Here is a 24,709-nt window from a genome sequence, read left to right as displayed (position 1 = left end):
GTTTTATTCAATGTAAGCATGCCTATTCATATGTTCAGAAGTGAATTTCTAAACATGTTAATCATAGACGTTTATCTTGAAATAATTTAATTAAAACAAACAATATTGATTATCCAATTTTATTTGATCAGTCTTAGTGATGATAAATAAATGTACTGTACTGTACATCCCATTCTGGTCATCTAGCTAAGTATTTAACTTAATGATCAATGATAAATGGACTTACAGGAAACAATAAATTTTCAATTAATCAAATTAGATTTTCATAAACTAGCCATTTATATACTTTATGAAATTGTGATTTGAAAATCGCATAAAGAGAAAACTTAACATCTGTAACTAAGTTTTATAAAGTTTTGTATATATACTGTATCAAATACAATATTTGTAAAAATACTTGACTATGAATAAAACGTACTTCATTCTTACTCTCAATTAATTTCATTCTTAAACAAGAACTGTAATTTGCAGCATGCACATGCACATATATGCATGCATAAATAGACAAATACTCACTTAAATATACACATGATGTTTTATGAAAGATATACTGGAATCTGTATCTCTAATAATTTAAATGTTTTTTCCATCAGTTAATTAATTTTACATTTCAGGTTAAAATTACAAATTATTATAGAAAGAGCAATCCAGCTATTACTGTAATTTTTGTTTTTGTTATCCATTTGGAAGACAATGTTCAAAAATGATATTCTGGAAGTTTTTTATTTTTCCTTGTAGAATGAGCTCCTTCATCTTGTATTATCTGTTGTAAATTATCAGTGGAATCTACTTAAAGAAATTTAATGTTTATTTTAATTTTATATTTCAATCTTACATGATATGATGAAATGCTTACTCACTACTTTTAAGTGTGAAGAAATATTCATAATGAATAATTGATAAAATTTTTCAGAATACAACTTGTTTTTGTATCTGTTGCAGTAGCAGATTCCTAGATCTAATGTAGAGTTTTTGTTGAAAACTTAAAAATTTAAAAGTAATAACATTAAAATATCTTTTTATTGGATTTTAAATATTAATATGATTTCATTTCTTTAAACAAATTTTTTTATTAATAATTACTTTGAATTCCTATTAAGTATTTAAAATTCTATATAGTATAATATATGAATATTGTGTCTACACACATACAAATTACATTTACTTAATCAGTAATGTTTTTAAAATGTAATAAGTGATCTGAAATATCTAATAAACACCATAAATTCTAGTTAATATCATTTTATCCTGTTTTCATTTTTAGTCTTTGTTTTAAATACTGAAGGCAACAAAATTTGTCTTAATGCTTTAAGCTCTGAAAACTCACTCCATCTCCATTGCTAATGACTAAATTGTTTTTACCCCTCAGACTACAATGGAAACTTGTATAGCAAAACTAGACTAATAACTTTTCAATCAGCCGATTTCGTTTTTAATGGATAAAGCCAATTTTGGCCGATATCGTGTAAAGAGTTAATAAATTTTGAACTTGTTCAATATAAAAGTTTGCATCAATTAATAAATAAACACACCTGATTTATATTCGCTGAGCTTATTGTTTTATTCCGAATGTTTTCAGCCTACTATAATAGGCCATCTTCAGGCTTTACATTTTTTGTTCGAAATGTGAAAACGTTCGGAATAAAACAATAAGCTCAGCAAATATAAATCAGGTGTGTTTATTTATTAATTGATTTAAACAGTGCTGAGAAGGAGATAGATAGATAGATAAAAGTTTGCAATTATCAAACTGAAGAACTTTTTATTGAAAAGTGAAAAATATAAAACCTTTCAGATTTTAATCTATGTCTCTTTAAATATTTTTATGAAAACAAAGAAAACAGTTGTTAATGATTTTAATCAAAAATGTTATTATACAAATGACAATTACAGTTGAACTTGTCTATCTCAAACATGTTTATCTCAAAATTTATTATCCCTCCTCCATTTTCAGCCTAAATCCAATATATTTTCCACATTTATCTCATATAATTTTCTCCCAAAACCTCTATATCTCAAATTATGGACTGAAGGCCGTGAGTTTAACTTGTGTCTCATTGGTTGAAAAAAGTCAATCATCAGAGACTATTGACAAAGTATCAATATTTCTTTTGAAGTATGCCAGAAATGTTTTATTTATACCTAATATAAGTATGTACTGTACTTGCTATTCTATTAATAAAATACCATATTTCCAATCAAGCATATTACTGTTTATAGAAATGTCTAAATCTCAAAACTTGTCTATTTCAAACTTTTTCTCATTCCTGTGAGATTCAAGATAGACAAGTTCAACTGTATATTAAAAGTACTTTTAAAAGTATTCTACTACTTTCTTTTAAAATTTTAAATAAAAGTTTAAATGTAAAGATTATGTAACAAATGAAATGAAAACAATATATTTTAAAAAAACTACAACATTAATCATATGCTGATGTATTGCCAGAAATGGCTGGAGGTTTTGCAGGGTATCAGACTGACAATCTGCATCTAGAGCAAGGTTTCTCAACCTAGGGATCTTTGAGGGTCGCAGTGATATTAAAGGGGGATCATGAAACAATAATGAAATCACATTTTATGAGAAAAAATCATTTATTATAAACTTAATAAACATTTTATTTACAATATGTACACATGTAAAGAAAAGAAATTAATGTGATGGTTGCATTTGTTTACATTTATAATTACAGTCAAAATTTAATTAGTAATAGTAAGGCTTACTGTTATTATTCCTTTGGGATGGGGGGTCGCAAAATATTAATTTTATTTATATTTACTATTAGGGGGTTGTGGAGCTAAGAAGGTTGAGAATCGCTGATCTAGAGGTCACACAGATTCACATGCATGGTGTGGCAACTGCATAAAACTTCAAGTGCTCATAATGTCTGATAGTGCATCTTTTAAAAAAATGTTTTAGATAAAAGTCTGTTTGTTTTTGATGTAGAATCATAATATGCAATAAGAAATGGAGATTCCGATTAAAAAAAATGAAGTTTACCTTAGCAACATCTATTATAGAACTGATATACACATTTAAAGTAAAGATACACATTTAATTGTTACATATATTTTTCATATGTATAAAAAGCCTTGGCAATGGACATATTCCTAATGGCCAAATAAAAGTGAAGTTGAAGTGGAAGTTTTAAACGCGAAAACGTGTGCGTCGGATGTTTGGCGCCGCTTTCCTGTAAGCCTAGAAGTTTGACAATGGTGTTTGGAAAGTCAGTGGAATCATGCTCAACACTCCAAACACCATTGTCAAACTTCTAGGCTTACAGGAAAGCGGCGCTGAACGTCCAACGTACACATTTTTGCATTGAAAACTTCAACCTCAACCTCGCTAAAGATTAATAATAATAACAATAATAATAATAATACCTCTCCCGTGGTCACCACCTGGCGTGGTGGGAGAGCCCAGTAATTTTACTGATCCATAGGGCAATGCAGGCTGGAGCACAAGCTCCTGGTAGGGACACCCATGCCAGTAAGGCCTATGGGGAAAAATGAAGCTAAGAGTGACCACACCCACATTCTGTGGAGATATTTATTATGGTGATAACTAGATCAAAGTGTGATACCGGCTCGGACGTCACCCGGGTTAACAAGGTCCGCGTGGGTTAGGCAGAAGCTCACGTTCGAAAAATAGGCCACAGTCTCCCCTGGTTACCGGTGGCGAAAGCAGCACCGGCCCAAGCATGGCTACTGCAATGCCCTCAACAGATGTGAGGAACCAACCCAGCCTTGGTGTTTCTGTGGCAATGCATCCACAGACCACAAAGGCTGGAAAACCACGCCAACGGATGAAATGGACAGTAGAAATGAACGAGTTTATCATCCGTACTTATTACACGATCACAAAACTTGAAACAAACATGACAGCATACAGACAACAACTACACCATAAATTCACACAACAATATCCTCACCTCACTGTCACTGAACAAAGGGTTGTTGATCAAAAAAGAACAATTATACACAACAACCTTATTCCACAAACAACACTTGAACTTATCAAACAACAGGTGGCTGATCAAATACATCAACAGACAGAAACATCTAACATTAATGAAGATGATGTAACCTGTCAGGATAATCCAGCAACAAGCATTGATAATAACACACATACAACAATTACCACTAATGATACTACAGACACTTCCTCGTCCATCACTGATAACATAGACATGAATTTAGTTAATACGCTCTCACTTATATTTCAGGAAACACTCACTAAATATACAGGCACAGATCCCACACAACGACCACGAATACCAAAAATCAACACGTCAAAGGAAGTAGGAAAAACACTAAATTATGTAAACACTCACTTAATACCACACTACATTCATTCAATTTCTACACTCGCAGACATTCATACATTAGTTTATGCTGGGGCAGTCACAGTAGTGACACACCATGGACTGAAAGTACAGTCACAGACAAATACACAGAAAACACAATACTATCACAAGCCTGCCTGGCAGAGAAGAATAGAAATACAAATAAATGACATTAGACAGCAATTAGGCAGGCTGACACAATACACTAAAAACAACATAACACCCAAATTAAGGAAACAGCTCAAAAACATTTTTAAGAAAATAAAAACACATACAAAACATGAACATCACAACACACACATTACAGAATACATTGATACACTAAAACAAAAACTTGCTGCCAAAGCACGTAGACTCAAACGTTACAAAACATGTACACTACGAAAACAACAAAATAAATTATTTACAAACAATGAAAAACTCTTTTACAGACAAATTAATAACAAAGCAAACACTGATACACAGCACAGTGGCACACCAACAGAAGAAGAACTCACAACATATTGGTCTTCTCTTTGGTCCAGTGCTGTCATGCATAATGCTGATGCAGGCTGGATCGAGGAGGAGAACAGAAACTTGCACAACATACCAACTATGCCCTGTGCTGAAATAAACATACATGATTTCCAATACACTGTCAACAGAACACACAACTGGAAGACACCTGGTGTAGACAACATTCACAATTTCTGGTACAAAAAGTTTACATCACTGCACCAGGAACTAGCTAAACACCTAACACACATCATCATCAATCCACAAGACATGCCAAATTTTCTTACTCAGGGCATCACCTACATGAAACCTAAAAACAACAATACCACAGACCCCACACAATACAGACCAATTACATGTCTTCCAACACTCTACAAATTATTGACATCCTGTATTGCAAACAAAATATACAAACATATTGAAGAACACGACATTCTAACAGAACAACAAAAAGGTTGCCGTAGAAATCACAAGGGATGCAAAGAACAGTTACTCATAGATTCAGTCATTCTACGGCAAGCACACAAACAACACAGAAACATACACATGGCTTATATAGACTACAGAAAAGCATTCGACAGTGTTCCACACAGTTGGCTGCTACATATTCTACACATGTACAAAATACATCCATCACTCATTGCATTCTTTCAAAACACTATGCAGCACTGGAGAACAACACTACATCTCAGGGTTAGTAACACTTCCATACAAACAAACCAAATTTTTATTAGGCGAGGAATTTTTCAAGGAGATTCCTTGAGTCCTCTCTGGTTCTGCTTAGCCCTGAACCCATTATCCAACATGTTAAACAACACGCAATATGGTTACAATATCAGACACGAAAAAACAACACAGTTTACACTGTCACATCTCATGTACATGGATGACATAAAACTTTATGCATCCACACAAAAACAACTTCATCAACTCCTACAAATCACACATTCATACACCAAGGACATACAAATGGAATTTGGCCTAGATAAATGCAAAACAGTTCACATAGAAAAAGGAATCCTGAAGAAAGAAGATTTTGCACTTGGAAATGGAGACGTTATTGAATCCATGGAAGAGGGCGAGTTCTACAAGTATTTAGGATTCCAACAGGCCAAACTAACAGAACATACACAAATAAAGCAAAGATTAATTAAAGAATACCAAAGTAGGTTAAATGCTATTCTCAGAACACAGTTAAATGCAAAACACACAGTTAAAGCAATAAACACATATGTCATTCCAGTACTCACATATTCTTTTGGAGTTATACATTGGACTCACACAGATCTTGAGCAACTCCAAAGGAAAACAAGAACAACACTTACTAAGCATAAACAACATCATCCTAAATCTGCCACAGAAAGATTAACTCTTCCACGTAAAGATGGCGGACGTGGCCTGATTGACATAGTTAACCTTCACTACAAACAAATACAGTCACTGCGAGAGTTTTTCTACAAAAAACAAGAAACATCACAATTACATAAAGCAGTAACTCTAGCAGACTCGAATAACACACCATTAAACTTACACTCACATCATATGGACACAACGCAACATATAAAAAGCATAGACACCATTAAGCAATCGTGGGCTCGAAAGGCACTCCATGGCAGGCATCCTTATGATCTGGCCCATGATTTTGTTGACAAAACTGCGTCAAACAGCTGGTTAGCTCAGGGATTCCTCTTTGGGGAGACGGAAGGATTCATGATTGCCATACAGGATCAGGTCATAAATACTAAAAACTACAGAAAACACATACTCAAAGATGCAACACTCACAAATGACACATGCAGAAAATGTCACATCATGCCAGAAACTATACAACACATCACCTCTGGTTGCAAGCTCTTGGCACAGACAGATTATTTACACAGACATAATCAAGTAGCAAATATAATACACCAAGAGCTTGCAAAGAAACACAAATTAGTAGACATCCATGAACCATACTACAAATACATTCCACAGACAGTATTGGAAAACAACACACACAAAATGTACTACGACAGAGCCATAATCACAGATAAAACAATTTACCACAACAGACCAGACATCACACTCATTGACAAACACAATAAAATCACATACATTTTAGACATATCCATTCCAAACACTCACAATATACAAAACGCATGCACTGAAAAAATTAGCAAGTACACAGAACTCGCCCAGGAAATAAGGCATCTGTGGAGGATGGATAGGGTGCTTATTGTACCTGTTGTTCTCTCCTCTACAGGTGTCATACCACACACACTACACAAAAGCCTGGGCACATTAGAATTGAATAGAAACACATACATCACACTACAGAAGGCCACTATATTGAATACATGTCATATTGTGAGAAAATTCCTGAATACAGACACACACACTGATACACTTCTTTAATTTCTGTTTTGGTTACTATGCCTTGACTTTGGTCCGGCATAGTACATCAGCCACCGGTGTTAACCGAGTATATCTCACTTAACCCAACATAATAATTCAATGTTGAATTATTTATTTTTTTATTAATAAAAATTCAGAATTACAAAAATCAAAACATTTGTGATTTCTCATTAAACTATTCTTCAGAATAAATGACTTACAAAGTTTATAATGTGCATTAATTTAAAGTTGGAATGCTACTAAAAACATATGCATTAATTATAATATAATAATAAATTTGCATTTATTATTATATTTTAAAATAGAGTTTAATATTTAAATTAACTAATAAATAATCTCTCTTAAATAACTTACTTTTTGAGTAAGAATAGTTGACTTAGAACGACTTATATTTGACGATAAATCTGCTTCACACTCATCACTTGCTCCATTTTCCACTGCATATAAGTTATTTTCATTGCAATTTAATTGGTCATCTATTTTAAAATATACTTATAAATTTTAACATAAAATTTCTATAGTAGTATTAAAACCATATCTTGCTAATATATTTCTTTGTATAGAATGATGATAATTAAAGAAATTGACAAAATTTTTACTTTTATTAAAACATTAAAACTGACAAGAATAAAAAAAAATTTATATATTTAACCAAAATAATAAATCATAAGAAGAAAATATAAAGAACTCATTAATAAGCAAACAACGAAAGAAAACATTTTTTTTTAATTACTTTTTTAATTGCCAACTACATAATCATTATCAAGATATAAAAACATGTTATGTAAGTTATAGAATTCATATCGTTGGTGCACAAGAACAGTGACACAACTCAAAAATTTCCAAATTTGAGTTTATTGTATAGCAAACTCCCCATATTTTTATGTGGAAGAATGAACACTAATATTTATTTCCAAAATAGATTTGAAAATTTTCAAAATCCAAGATCATGACAAAGCCTTAACAAAGAAACCAGAAACTTTAAGTGGCTGTTCTGGAAAATCTACTTTTTTGAGTTGTGTCACTATTCTTGTGCACCAACGATATGTTTAATGCTATCAAGATAATATTAACATTTTAGGTGTGAAAAACATTCTATCACATCACATTCTGTTAAAAATAATAATACGGCATTTCTGCATCTGCATTCAATTCGGTTTGACTCATTATTTGTATGTAATAAAACATTTGATTTGATGATGTATATTTATTGCAATGCAAATGTCTCAAGTTTTATAACTTACATATGTTTATTCGAACAAAATTAAACATTTAATATTCCAAATGTTTTATTTTTTTAATTTCTCTATATTTCTCTGAAGATAGATCTTAAGCCTAAAAATGATTAAGCATCTTTAATTTCTTAAGCAAAAATTAGCAAAAGAACTTAATTCCAGAGCTATATCAATTAATAATTTTATTATTGATGATCATTTGTAGTTTCCAACTAAGAATTAAAACAGCAAATAAATAAATAAACAATGAAAAATAATGATAATAAAGAAACTGAATATATTAACATTCAAACATGATCACGTATAAAAAAGTTCTAAAGTGATAATCAAAACTTATAGAATCATAAATAACATAAATTATTATTAATATAAGCTGTAGAATCACAAAACAGTGATCAACTGTAAATTATATGAATGGAAAACAAATCTAACACTAAAAAGTTCTTTGTACAATTCCAAAGAAAGCACTTTAGAAGACAGGCATCCTTATGATAAAAAGATAGATATTGCCAATTAAAAATTTAACATAGTTATCCAAACAAGAAGCATTTTATACTACAAATGAGATGTTATTGATAGTACTAGAAAAAATATCAAAAGAAATAGCAGAGCTCTCAACCTATGATTTTGAAAAGAGCTGGCATTATAGCTAAAAAAGCTGACAGCCAAAATTTTAATTGAAATATAGTAGTTTTGACAATTTTGATGGAATTCTTTATTGCAAGGTGTACAGAAATGGTAAAATAAGTTGTTAAATATGATATAAGGTTATTCTATCACATCATCTTTGTATTTTTGATTATTATACTAACAGTGTAGTGCAGAACAGCATTTCCCTAAGTACAGACTTGAGACTCCCAATTGGAATCACCAATTCTTATGTGGTTGCATAAACACTTTCATAAATATTATTCTTCTGCTTAAAAAATCTTCAAAAAGTTTATGTATAGTTTTCCTTTTGGTTTCTTTGACAGCCAAGTATATACAACACTCAACTGAAGAATATTTAAAATCAACAAGAAAAAAAATGAGTAATGGATTAGTATATATGAAAAAAATATATTATTCAAAAAACAACAATTGTAAGAAAATGGAAATTGGAATCATCAAATGAAAAAGTGGACAAATGCAAAACACAGTGGATGTGCAGACAGAACCCTTGAAAAGTGGACTGTCCATGCAAAACACTGACGGTTGAGTGCTCTGAAATAGCAAGAGTTACAATTCAACAAAAAGTTCTAGTACTGCAATCAAATAAGAGCGATGTCCTCAAAAGTCTCAAGAATTTTGTAGATATCAAGGACATCTCTTGTACTAACTGTAGAACTCTCAAGAATAAAATATTATTGCAGTCAAAGAATGGTACAAAAACAAGTAGAATACAATCTCAGTAATGTGGCTGTTTGCCAGTTTGATATGTTCAACTGTTGGATATTGGCCAACACTATTGCTAAGTTGCTAACAAACTAATTCAAACTTCAGTTCCAACTAAATTTGAAAACCTTCCCATTAAACATAGCATGATTCAAGCTTGAATATTTGAGCTTGGGCATGCTATTAAGTCATCTTAAGCTGTTGAAAAAGGTACAGTATCTATAAACATACTAAAACCTGATGCATTGCAATGACACACCAACAACTGTCGCAAATCATCAGGCTATAACTTGGAAATAATAATTATAAATTACAAATGAATTTGACACTATCATGTACAGTATCAGGTACAGTATCTTATAACATAATACTGTATAAATGTAAAAAAATCATCTCCCAAATTTTCCATCAAAAATACTGTCCCTCCCATTAAATTTCCTACAATTGTTTCAATTTCTACCTAAATTAGCAAAAATTCACTAACTTGGCAACACTGATTACAGTGACAGCAGTGCACTCAGATAACAAAAAGGAAAAAGACAAATGAAAATTATTTTAAAAAGACTGGCAATAAATTTGAGATCTCTAAAATATAGTAACATACACTGTCACAAAAGTATTTGGAAACCTGTAAGATGTACAAGTTTTTAATTATACCTTATTTCTCACATGAAATAGAAAAAAATAATAATTATTTACGTTAAATCGTATAAAACCATAGCTAGTATAAGTAAAACTGTAATTGTGCCAGTATAAGTAAAATTATCATACATCAAAAACACACAGTGAATGCTCTTACACCTTATTTTTAACCAGTTTTAATTAGTTTTAAGGATTTTACATTTTACAACCTTTTTAATCAAAACATTTTATACATTTTAACAAAACTACTTATTTTTACAGTTTTACTTATACTAGTCCATGGTTTTATACAATTTAACAAATAATTTTATTTCTACAGTTTTTCTTATTTTATCTAAAGGTCTTAATAATTAGTTATTCCAGCTGTCACTATAATATTTTTTAGGTAATTATATTTTTTGAGAAAATGTTTGTATGTGTATGTTAAATATAATTTAACACATTCTGTAATTTCTTACACAATTTTATGCCAATATATTTAATAAAATAGGACTGAAGAGGGGCATTAAGCCCAAAATGCATATCCTTTTAAATCATAGAAAATAAATCTACTTTTTCCATCAAAAAGAGTTCCTGTGTGATTTGTTCTCAACAGCAACCTTGTGCTAATTCCAAAGAAATTAGTACAAAGGTTGCTGTTTGAATTAGCACAACTAATAATAACAGTAAGAAATCAAGTACTATCAATATAGCATGTTTGATATCCAAAAGTTTGTATCTTTACTATTAAAAAAAACATCAAGTGATTCTATACTGTCAATTTCTGGATTCCATACTATCAATTTGGAAAATAAAACTGAAAGCTTTTATCAGGGACAGAAATGACTGATAATTAAAAAACTGAAGGGAATGAGGAAAACATTCCTCAAACAAACACCAAGAACCTAGCAATAATTTTTATGTTAAAGATATTATGCGAATTGATTAAAAAGTTTAATCATTTTAATTACTAGGTTCATTAAATATGTTTATTTTAAAACTATTAAATCTTTCTTCATTAATGACTTAATATTTTATCTATTCTGTAAGGTTTGTTTTAAAAAAAACTTGTAAATTTTACTGTCTGTCTATAAAGTCTTGTATTGTCATTTAAAGTTTGTCACTTTCTTTTCTTTCAGGAGTTGATAAATATCTTTGGCTAGAATTTGTCACTTATATTAAAAACAATAGAACAAGATACTCCAGTGTATCTAAATACACTGGAGTATCACATTTGTATTCACAATGTTGCTAACTAGGATATACTAGGATTCTTTTGAAAAAACTTTTCGAAAACAATGATGATTAATTTGTTTGGAAGTACTGTTTAAAAATTCTGCTGTTAGAATTTCTAAATATTGATAAGATATTTGAAATTTATCTTCAAATTTGTTAATATTCATTTGAATACTCACCAAAAATTAATGCAAGAATTGATAATTTTTCCCAATATAACAATTTTTAAAACCATAATCATTATCAATAAATATTTCATACAAACAGTATTATTAAATATTTTATATCAAATATACAACCAACTTATTCAATTGTATATCTTTAAATGTTACTGAATTTTTATTCATGGACTATATACTTTCTTTAAAAGTTATGTTTTAATTGATACATACATATACATTAACAATATAGAAATTAGAAACCAGAAGCTGAGTTGAATATCATCATCATTGTTTATTTTTAGTCCATTTTAATCCAGATGGATTTTATGTTGCTGAAAAAAATAACTGAAAAATTTAATGTCACTGACAGTTGTATAATTATCTAACATTAATATTAAATAAGCTTTAATTGATTTAGGATAATTTGAAAAACAATAAAAAATTTACAGCACAGACTCTTGTGCACCTTTTTATACACAGCCGTTTTTTTGCTATCATTCAAACATTTTCGGTTATTTTTAATAACCTTTTTCAAGAACCATTACAGTCGAATGCGATCGTAAATTTAAACAAACGTCGCCAATAGTAATGGAACTTTTTTGAAATGGTTCTATTCACGATCTCCTAACGGGAGATTTACAAACCAAAACTTATAAAAATGAAGATAAACATATATCCTTAATATTCATGCTAGCTCATCGTTCGTGATATGTATCACATTAACTAACTGATTCCCCTGCTTATCCGTTGTTATACCTACTATACCTGTATAACACCCATATAATTCCTGTAAATAGCAGCTGTACATGCATTTCCTCGCCTGTTACTATGTTTACTAAATATCGCGTTAGTATAAATATCTGCTGTAGCTGGTTTTCTTATCTGGTGCGACCTTTCCTTCGTTACAACACGCTGTTTCTCCATGCCGATGAGATCTTGCTGGCTTCCCTGAAGTTAATGGTCTGCCCTTTGTAGCTGGTTTTGAAAATATTTCATGCTTCTGCATACTTTAGATGTTTTTTGCTGTATACTTTTTGTATGAGCTTTGCTTTATCCCAATCTGCTTTTACTTCTTGTTGGTCTGCCAGTATATATGTTGCCAGGGCGGTGTTGGTTGTTCGAGTCCGCCCTGGCAACATATATACTGGCAGACCAACAAGAAGTAAAAGCAGATTGGGATAAAGCAAAGCTCATACAAAAAGTATACAGCAAAAAACATCTAAAGTATGCAGAAGCATGAAATATTTTCAAAACCAGCTACAAAGGGCAGACCATTAACTTCAGGGAAGCCAGCAAGATCTCATCGGCATGGAGAAACAGCGTGTTGTAACGAAGGAAAGGTCGCACCAGATAAGAAAACCAGCTACAGCAGATATTTATACTAACACGATATTTAGTAAACATAGTAACAGGCGAGGAAATGCATGTACAGCTGCTATTTACAGGAATTATATGGGTGTTATACAGGTATAGTAGGTATAACAACGGATAAGCAGGGGAATCAGTTAGTTAATGTGATACATATCACGAACGATGAGCTAGCATGAATATTAAGGATATATGTTTATCTTCATTTTTATAAGTTTTGGTTTGTAAATCTCCCGTTAGGAGATCGTGAATAGAACCATTTCAAAAAAGTTCCATTACTATTGGCGACGTTTGTTTAAATTTACGACCGCATTCGACTGTAATGGTTCTTGAAAAAGGTTATTAAAAATAACCGAAAATGTTTGAATGATAGCAAAAAAACGGCTGTGTGTAAAAAGGTGTACAAGAGTCTGTGCTGTAAATTAACGCAGTCTTTGAAGAGTGTAAAATAAAAAATTTCTGAGTTGTATTCAAATTCACAATTTATATTTTGTATCCAAATTATTGAGATGGAACTCATTTCATATTATATACATTATACTACCTCTGTCCCATAATAGTAGTAGCAAGTGAATATTTAAACAGGAATTATTAGCGAATACAGCTGTAAGTTATGTTGTAGTGCAAAATTGCAAAGCCTTCAATCAAAATTGATTTTTCATGACATCTGCCATTTGTTTTGACACATCTCATTTTTCAATTTTTGGTTTAACCTAATTATTACAAATTACAAGTATTTTTCTAATTTCATCCACTGATTGAAATCAATTGTTTTATTTCAGTTGAATATCAACCCATTATAAAGGTAAGATAAAAAAAAAGAGTTTTCAAAGATTGAGTCGCAATTGTTCAGTTCTTGATGAATCAAAAGAAAAATGAAAAGTTGCAGAAAAGTGCAATTACATTAGCTGCAAAACAATTTGAGTGTAACAGAATGACCATATCAAGAATTTGGATAATACGTTTCTGTCACTTCAACAAGTTATGCTGGAAGCAATGAAGAACGATGGCGCTAATAATTTTAAGCTCACTCATACAGGGAAAGCAAAGCTTCGAGACCAAGAGATTCTACCTACAAGTTTAAAACGCAATAATAGCGAGGTTGAGGCCGAAGTTTTAAATGCGAAAACGTGTACGTCGACCATTCAGCACCGCTTTCCTGTAAACCTAGAAGTTTGACAATGGCCTTTGGAATGTCAAGCAAGATTCCACTGACTTTCCAAACATCATTGTCAAATTTCTAGGCTTACAGGAAAGCGGCACTGAACATCTGATGTACACGTTTTCGTGTTTAAAACTTCGGCCTCAACCTCGCTAATAAAATTATTGAAAAATCCAGAAACTATCTGAACACTCAAAATGAGAATTAGGTGTAATATTTTTAATTCATTGTTTAATTTAATCTAGTTTTTTTGATAATAAATGTTACGTCCTATATTTTCTTTTGCTACTATTATTATGGGACAAATTAAATTCATTAACTGCTATTATTATTATGGGACAAAGGGAGTAATTTATAGAATTTACAGTTATTTTTCAACAAATCAATTAAAAGCAATTTACTATATTTGTAGACTCTGAACAACAGAACAGGTTAGATAAAAACTTGCATTATATCCCAGTACAAATAGCTTTAGATAAAAACTAATATTTTCAACCAAAGCTATTTGTACTGGGATATAAAAAACGATTTTAGTGTGTTGATTTATCCTTCCCAGGAATTGTGTGAGAAGTTGGTTTTAGATAAACAATTTAAACTTGATAAATTATTCCATCTTACATGCTTAAAATAATTTTATGAATTATTATTAGTGATGAGTTATTTCAATGATTTTCATAACTGAATTGTTAGTATTTGAATGATTTAAAATAGAATGATTTATCAAGTTTAAACTGTTTATCTAACTTCTGTTGTTCGGTCTACTGGTATAATAAATTGCTTTTGATTGGCTTGTTGAAAAATAACTGCAATTATTATACATTGAAATTTAAATAATATAAGAAAAATTTAGAATCTTTTTAAATTCACATAATTCACAAAAAACAAAGCATGCTAAAGGATGGGTCAATATATTAATGAGTATAAACTAGTCAAAGTGTGTTATTTGTACTCTATCTGGAGGAAAGAAAGAATAAATCAAAATGAATGAAAATGATGCAATCATCTTAGCAACATACTTGTTCTTTGTGAGGGGAAAAAAGTAATGAAAATATCAATTTTAAGTACATAATTGTTTTTAAAAAAGGAAGAGTTTGGTTTTTTCAACATTGACGGTAGAACTAAGCAACAACATTAAATTTCATAATTAGTAAATAAAGAAAAATTGTGAATTTAAATGCTATATAGCATATTAAGAAATTTTTATTTTTTATTCAGCTTTTGTAATATTCAACTGAAAGGTTGAGGAAATTATAAAATTAATGGATCTTGAAATCAAATAGGACAGTAAATGATATCAAACCAGCTGATGCTGTTTACTTATTGCCAACTGGCTATATCTATTTGAACAATGAAAAAGTATTTCCAGCTCATACATCTAAATTGCATGCAAGTGCACAATTTAGATGCTTATTTTTTGGGATTATGCAAATTATGCAGTGAAACTGGTGCGGATACCAAGGTTGAGTGGCATATTCAGAAAAATAATTCTACAGGTAGATAAGGCAATGTCTAAGGATTCGGCAAAAGGTTTTAAATAAAGAAAGAACTACTTAGAAGAAATTTATACATAAATGATTCGTAAATAAAATTATATTTTCTGAAAAAATTCTGGTGACAGCTGTCATAGAAGTTTTTATCTCCAAAATTTTCCTTCAAATCTTTTTATTGAAAACCTTTTCAAATTAATATAATATAGTATATTAACTATTTCCCAAAAATATTTCAAATTGATCAAATTTATATGAGAACTGTCCAGAAACTAACTTCCGTTTTCATGTGGTGTTGGCAGTATTAGAGATAATAGCACCATATTTGGCAACAGTGTAGAGAGTGAGTCAGTACGCATCCAGAGCAGATCATACTCTGCCTTCTTGCCACAACTGTAATTCAAAATGTGTGCTGCCATTCAGAATCTTGCCAGCTGTGAGTTAAAAAATTTCTGTCAATCAAAAACCCGTAAAGTTATTGAAATCCACTGTCCTGTGCAAAGTTTATGGACAGAACATGAGTGAGGGTGGAGTAAGACAATGGTGCTATATTTTCAAAACTGGGGTGACAGATGTCCACAATGAGCAGAAAAGTGGCCAACTATCTGTGGTGACTGATAAACTCATACAGAAGATTGATGAGAAGGTTGAGAGACATTGAAAAAGTTAAGGAGGGCCATTCAAAACAGATAGCCTACACAGAAAACTAATGCTTAATGAAAACTTTCTTTTATAATTAATTACAATATTTTGAATTTTAAAGTTTTTCTTATTAATGTTGTCGTTAGTTTAAAAAAATTTCTTTTTTAAATATTGTTTCCATCAAAATTTCATTACAAACATATATTATATTCAGTTTACTCTCTATATCCTTTTTGATAAATTTATTTTATCAAAAAGTATTTTGTAAGTGATTTTTTCATTGAAAATTTTTTATTTTTAATGAGTCTTCAATAACTTTAAATCTTCATATTCTCATAACAATTCATATAATTTCTATATTATGTTTAAAAAAAAAGTCTAAAACACATTTCAACAGATAACATTTCCCTCACTTTTTCAAAGCTTAACTCAACTTTTAAATTCTTTATACAGCAATTCTTTTCATTGAATTTTTAATAAATGACACGTTAAAAGTATTTTCTATCTAAAATTTACTTTGAAATTTATAGCACACTCTAAAAATTCAGAAAATTCTATAAATTTCAGGAAATAAAAGCTAACAAAACTTAAAATTATAAAATGGATAAATCAAAATAAATTATTATTCATTTAACTTATTATTACTAAGATATTCTCAACTTACAAGAATCATTGTCTAATTTCATTTTTTTCAATTCATATTCTTCGTTTCCAGAAGATACACTTCGTTTTATAGTAATTTTTGTTGAATCTCTAGTGTTAATATTATCTGAATCTGAATTACTCATCTTTGTAGATTTTTCAGAAAGATATTCTACGGTATCGGTAACATCTTTCATATGATTGTTTTCATTATCAGTTTCTAAATCTGATTCAATTAATTCTTGATCTTTAAATTCTTGATCTGATTTATAATCTACATGGTTATTATTTTCAGTATTTTCTGCTTCTTTTGTTTCCTCTTTTTCCACTGCTTTTTCATCCTGATGATCTAAAACAACAATAAAATATTTTCATACACAGCTTTGAAGTTATAATAAAAATAGTCATCTTTTAATGAAAGAATAGTATTTTAATTTCCAATTATTTCATTCAAACTTTATTCTTAATTTTTCTTAAACCAAATAAGTTAAAAATCAGTTTAATTTTCAATATCAAAAGCCATATTTTTTAAATTTTAAAGATTATATATTTATTTATATAAAAACTCTTTATATCTCAATAAATATTTGCATTAACATGTAAAAGACAACAGCAAAAATAATCAAAACATAGCATTCAACATTAAACATATCATTTATATTTAAAATTTTAGTGAAACTTTTTCATTATAAACAAGATTCTATAGTAGCCTGATTATACAAAAAAATAGTTTATAATATCTAGTATAAATTTAGATATTTTTAACTATTTTAATGTAAAATAATCTAAATATGACAACCATTCTTATTCCTTTTTTACATGGCACTGTAACAAACATCTCCAGCACTCCTTATAAAATTTTCCTCATAATAAAATGTAAGTTAACGTAAACAAATAGCATCTATATTTAATACAACAATTGAATTTGATTAAAAATAACTGAATAACCACTTAAGTAATATTAAAAACAAATTAGAGAACTGTAGCTATTTACAATTATTTTTAAAAATATTACATTAGACTTAAATAATATATTGAATCAAAATACAGATGTACTCGATATAAAACTAGTTAATAAAAATCACCAGCAATCTTAAAAATATAATAATTTTCTCAACAAATAGCAGATGATTTAACCGTTTAACGATGTTTAAAAGTATCATTAAATGTTTAAATCATCTGCTTAATGTTTTAAATTCCACAAAATAAAAAAATATTCCATCCAGAAATTTAAACTTTTGCTTTATTTTCCAATATTTATCAATAACTGATTTAATGTTTTATTTCATTAACTTTATATTCATATAAAGTTGAACCTGTCTATCTCAAAGATGCTTAAGTTGAAATTTATTTTCCCCATGCATTTTCATCCTAAATTCAATAAATTTTCCATGTTTATCTCAAATACAGGTATCCTTCATATAAAACAATAGTTACATTCCAAAAAAGTGCTGTATTATACAAATCCGTGCTATACGAAACAAAAGACTAATACAAAACATGGGATTACATTCCAAAAGTAAGCAAAAGTATACTTTTTTTTTAGTTATTAAAAGAAATATGTTTATTAAAGCAATCAATAATTTATTTCCAATCAATAATTAACTAACAATCACAATTAAAAGTGCTCTTTTACATGTTAATATTAATTTTATTTAAACCAGGGTATTTTCTTTCTACAAAGTATTGTCGTCATCTGAGCTTTTTCGTTGATCTTGTCAGAAATATCAGCATCATCATCTTTTTTAAAACTTTTACAATAAAAATTTGATATGCATGACAAAATAAAAATCAAAATATGTTATTAATTGACAATTTATTCTAGTGGTTAGCATTTGTTCAATCAACGACCAAGCAATTTTTCCACGAATTTGTTTTCAAACACTGAATTGTCCGAGTACAGAGATACCACAGTATTTCATTCATCATTTTTACAAATGATTACTTACCTACAGTTGTCTAAAAATGTTTAAATAAACTTTATTAAACATGAAAATTAATCTATAAAAATATAACACAGTAGTAGTAGTATAGGTTTGAGCAGCTCTAATCACAAAATTAATTTTACAAATAATGTTTTAGATTTGTAAATTTTACAAGAAAGGTTTATTATTAATATCTCGGAGTGGTAAATTGGGGGTTGTGAATTGTCAATTCACAACCCCCAATCGACTAGGAAACTTTCTCGTCATTGCCCTTAGAAGAACGACTATTTGTCATTTTAAAAATTATGTTGATTGGGATATCATCAGTCAGCGTCACGATTTATCTAACACATTTATTTTGGAATTTGCAGATAAGTTAAATTGGGAATACATATGGAAAAATTACAAACTTAACGTCGCATTTATTATGCAACATATTAATTACGCAAAATGAGATTTAAATTGTCAATATCAGCAATTAGATGAACAATTTCTATCCAATTTTTCCGATCATCTTGATTGGAATAAAGTTGCAGAATTTCAAACTCTCAGATAATTTTATTGTCATCTTCATGCATAGGTTTGATATAAAAAAAAATTTTAAAATACCAACAATTAAAAACCACAACTTTACACGAATTAGAGGATGATCTAAACTGGAATTTTGTTTCTTGTTACTAAAAACTTGATGAAAAATTTCTTGACGATTTCCAATGTCAACTTTCTTGGTGTCACATTATAAAACATCAAAAATTAGATCGAGATTATATCGTTTGCAATCGTGAAAATATACTCCCGTACTTACTTGGAGAAATGTGTCTTGTTTTAGATAAACTGAAGAAAAAAAACTAGAAACACTCTTAAATAAAATGTATCCATGTAACGTAAAAATAAAAAAATTTTTTTCAAAATAAATTCAGTGTTGTATTATTTCAAATTACCACTCACTTCGAAAAATTAATAATAAAACTTTCTTGTAAAATTTACAAATCTAAAACATTATTTGTAAAAATTAATTTTGTGATTAGAGCTGCTCAAACCTATACTAAAACTATACACTCAAACCTATACAGTGACAGTCTTAAAGGCTAAAGCCTGAAAGCAACGACAACACTCATATGTTAATGAAATGATGTTAATGTGTGGCAATAATTCTTTGATAATCCTACAGATTAATTGTTTATACATAAAAAATGCATAGGCATATGGCAGGGATGGCAAACCTTTTTGAGTCCGCATGCCATATTGTAAGCATACTTAGCTTTAAAGATGTTAATGCGTGCCAAAGTCTTAGACTTCGAATAATGATATTTAAAGAAATTAAACGAATACGCTTTAATTCGAGTAAATGTAAAAAATCTGATTGAAAAAAGGATGATCAGGTGATAAACAGAAAGGATGATTGAAAAGGACAGAAATCATATGATACATATGATTTCTGTCCTTTTAAAGGACAGAAATCATATGATACATTACGTGCCAGATGATTTCTCTTACGTGCCACAGGTTTGCCACCCCTGGCATATGAAATTCGTGTGGTTTACTTTATTTGTACTTTTATTTTATTTTTAATTTCATTATTTATATACTCAGTATTCTATTAATATATAATTGTTCAAAAATATATATTTATGTATACACATTTACAATATTTAAAGAGTTTTATAAATAATGTTATTGAATATTTGAAAACATTCCAATTTGGAGATTTCTATTTGTATAATTTCAAACTTAAAGCAGGTTTATAAAATAAAGCAAAAATGTTTGTTATACAAATTATTTGTGGTGCTGAAAAATTATGTAAAGTGTTGATTTTCTTCTAGTTATCCATTTCAGTTGTAATTTTGAACTTTAACAACACTCAGTTGATAGGAAAGCTAAGAAAAGGAAGAAAAAAAATTGCAGTTTCAGTTTTCATAAAAACCTGGTGATAAATAAAACAAATAGAAAACTTCAATATTCTTAAAACCATAGCTAAATTTGAGATAACATGCATGCTTACTTGATTAAAAAAATATAGAATAAAGGAGTTTGCACTTAAAAGTTATGAAATTTTGTATGAAGGATTTTCCAAATTCTCAAATCGTGTTACAGTGAAACTGGACACCATTACATAAACTTTATTAAATATGAAAATTAAGCTATATATATAAACACAGAGACAGTGGCAGTCTTAAAGGCTAAAGCATGAAAGCAGTTTGAAAATTTGATAAGTGGCAATTACAAATTCAAAGCTGAGAGACTACATTTGATAGCATAAATTGTACTTGAGAAATATCTTTTTCAATATAGTACATAATTGTAATTAATGCTGCTTTTCTCCAATCAGCTACAAGTTTGACTTACAGCTTATTGGTTGACGAAAGTCAGGAAAGTATTGACAAACTATTTCTGTTACGGTACATGTCAAAAATGTTTTATTTATACCTAATATGGGTATATACTATACTTGCTATTGTATTAATAAAATACCGTACCTCCAATCAAGCCTATTACTGTTTACTATGTAGAAACCTGTCTGTCTCAAATATTTTCCCCATTACAGTGTAAGATTTGAGATAGGCAGGTTCAACTGTATTTATAATAAATAATTCAATATTCATTATCTAGAAAATATTTTGTTATCTTGAAAGAAAGAATTAAAAAACTAACCTGTTGAATTTAAACTTTCTTCAACTTCAATGTTTGATTTATCGTCTGGTATCATTACAGTTTCAAGTTCATCTTCTTTAGAAGTATTTGCTAAATTTTCATTGCTGACTTCAACAGATTGATTATCTAATTCTTTGACTTTTAATGGCTGAATTGTTTCCTCAATTTCTTCATCAGATAATATCAACACACATTCACCACTTTCAACAGTTTCATTTGTTGTTTGTTGTTTTTCATTTTCTATTTCACCATCTGAAGGTTCATGATCTTCCCAATCAGATGGTTCTTCTTCTTCTGGACCTGCAATTTTTTCTTCTGGTGATGCATTTAAAAATTCATTGTCATCATTTTCTTTTATTTCATTATTATTTTCTTCTTCAGAGAATGTTAAATCTTTTCTGATGTTTTCCCATACTTTCTCAATATCTTTATCTTCATTTTCAACATTATCACAACTAGTTTCTTCTTTTTCAAGTATAGGCAATTCCTCTGAAATATTTTGTTCTTCATCTAATTTTTCATTTTCAGCTGGAACTGACATTGAAATCTGAGGGGGTTCTAAAGTATCAAAGTATGCTGACGATCCTTGTTCTTCCTCTTTGCTGCAATGTGGACTACCTATTTTGATTTCCTGACTTCGTATTAATTTGGTTGGATTTGTAGATTTGCGAGCTGTTTGAGATTCTTTCTTTGAAGATTTTTCAATTATTGGTTCAACTTGTGTTCTTTTAATTTCTAAACATCTTTCTTTCTTTAATTCAATTAGGTTTTGTCGTTGCACATTTTCTGTTTTCATTTTGGTACATTTTTTGATTTCATATAATACTATATCCAATAGATTCTTTTCCTATAAAATTAAAAAATTTTAATTAAATAAATATATTATTATTATTATTATGACATATTTTACATTTCAGTAATTAAAATTCAAATATCATATCTCGTATGAATCTGTTACAAGAAATTATGACAATTATAAATTTAATGAAGTTAAATGAGAAAAAAAAATCTTTTATAAAATAAATCAAAATTCTAATTTTGCAACAATTAGTCCACAAAATTTTATTAGTGTATAAAGCAGTTTTATATTTAAGAATTATTGACGTATAACTATATTAACCGGACAGAAAATAACATGATTAAGATATTATATATTATTTTTATTGGAATTATTATTATGTATTATGGAAATTATATGTAGATTTAAATTGTTAAACAGAAAAATAAATTTTAATCAAATTTAATTTTGTCATACATAGTGTTACCACCCATCCGGTTTTCACCCGGACAGTCCGGGTGAACTATTAATTTTGTCCGAGAATTTCGTAGAAATTGTGAAATTACAATGAAACAAAGTTCTTGCAAATATTGTTATAAATTTACACCATTTGAACAGTGAAAGACCTCACACTCACTGAAACTCATATGCCATTCAGCCATGTTACTCTGTTTATGCTGACATGTGACGCGCAACCTGCCTCTCGACCTTTTTTTTTTTTGTTTGTATGTGTTACTCCTACAAGTTCCTAGTCCCTAACTGTAAATGATTTAGAACCAGCATGCACGTTATTCTTCGCATTGTAAAATGACATTGCGCACGTGTCAGGAACTTCTATTTGAACAAACCTGACCTGCTGTCCAGGTCAGCGATTTTGTAACGGTGACAATATTAGTCATACACCTAAAGCAAGAAATTTGAACAAAATGAAATAAAGTTAAGAATAATAAAACTAATAATAAATAGCATAGAAATTGTAAGCATAATTAACAAATAAATGTTTTACAATAGTAAATAACATATATTATGGGTAATATTTTCATTATAATACAGGTATTATTCAAATGCCATAATTTCTGGTAAATAACCTGTAAGTGTTTTTGTTCTCATTTTTTGACTGAGCCATACCAGGTCATTTTAATCATATGTATTGTTAGTTCAGCCAGGCCCACAACAGGGATGAGGGCTTAACATCTGAAAAATTCCTGAGACTGCCTCCCAGATTTGATCTTGAGTCCCCAAAATGGTAGGCTGACAACTTAATTGTCCCAGCCATTAGCCATCAATCTCTGAGTTATCTATGTTTTAAGGTCAGTTCAAATGTAAGTACAGGTTATCTGTCAATTTTAAATTTCAATTATGAGCTCATTCAACAGCTTTTTTTCCCCTACTGCTAGCATGTTTAAAAATCACGAAAAATCCTTTGCATGCAGCACAAATTCTTGTTATCAAGACTTTTCTGAAAAAAATACCAAAGACATGTATACCTATGCTCACCTCTCATTTTTTTGCACACCAATCCACATGTTAGTTGATATTATTAAACACAAATTTAATAATTAAAAATTAAATTATTAAATTTAATAAGAAATGGTGCCTAAAGTGTACATCTAGTAACAAATTACTTACAAGAAATTATACTTAATCTAATTTAGTTTTCTCACTAACATGCAAATCCCAATCATTATGTTTTAAAACCATTCCAAGTCCATGAAGCATTTCAACAATACATGTCAGGGGCATGTTAAGATTTGTTGCAAAGTTCACAACCTGTTATTCATTAATTTTTAACTTCTTCCTGTAATTCATCTTTGTCCACAGCTTTTGAACATCCTGTACATTGTGTATTTTTAGTTCAAAATTCCCTAAGTGGAACTTTTAAAACCACATTTGACATGTTTTTAGCAGCATCTTGCTCATACACATTACAATTTTTTTTAACTTTTTGTATAACGTTATTTCATTTCCAAAACTCAAAGTATAATTTGCCTGATGTGCTTTTTATCTGAAGACATTTTGACTTTACTTTATTCAAACAAAATGTGAAGTAAAAAGTTTAAAATAGGCTTCTAAACAAAGAATTTTATAATCTCACATTAGCAGATATGTTAAATTTCACAACTATTGTAATTAAATCACACATCCATGTTAAGTAACAACAACTGTTAATAATACATAAAAACCTTCCTTTTGA

At 29.3% G+C, this 24,709-nt stretch overlaps 1 protein-coding gene across 3 annotated transcripts in view; it reads right to left on the bottom strand.

Annotated features, from left to right (window-relative positions):
* The window catches only part of LOC136988450 (enolase-phosphatase E1-like), a 70,673-nt gene that overhangs the window by 31,187 nt on the left and 14,777 nt on the right, over positions 1–24,709 (bottom strand). For 2 of the 3 annotated variants that reach the window (XM_067286296.1, XM_067286294.1), the window contains exons 2-4: positions 21,738–22,584; positions 17,183–17,509; positions 7,587–7,708 (exon numbers count right to left, since the gene is read on the bottom strand). In XM_067286296.1, coding sequence (XP_067142397.1) covers positions 7,587–7,708; positions 17,183–17,509; positions 21,738–22,533 — 1,245 coding nt within the window. In that variant the 5' untranslated portion in view covers positions 22,534–22,584. The remainder of the gene's footprint in view (positions 1–7,586; positions 7,709–17,182; positions 17,510–21,737; positions 22,585–24,709) is intronic. The other variant, XM_067286295.1, reaches the window with a different exon arrangement.

The sequence above is a fragment of the Centruroides vittatus genome, unplaced genomic scaffold (assembly GCF_030686945.1).
Source record: "Centruroides vittatus isolate TY-2023 unplaced genomic scaffold, ASM3068694v2 scaffold_3315, whole genome shotgun sequence".
Taxonomy (NCBI): Eukaryota; Metazoa; Arthropoda; class Arachnida; order Scorpiones; family Buthidae; genus Centruroides; species Centruroides vittatus.
Note: the sequence above shows the minus strand (reverse complement) of the source record. Positions and strands in the feature narration are given on the sequence as shown.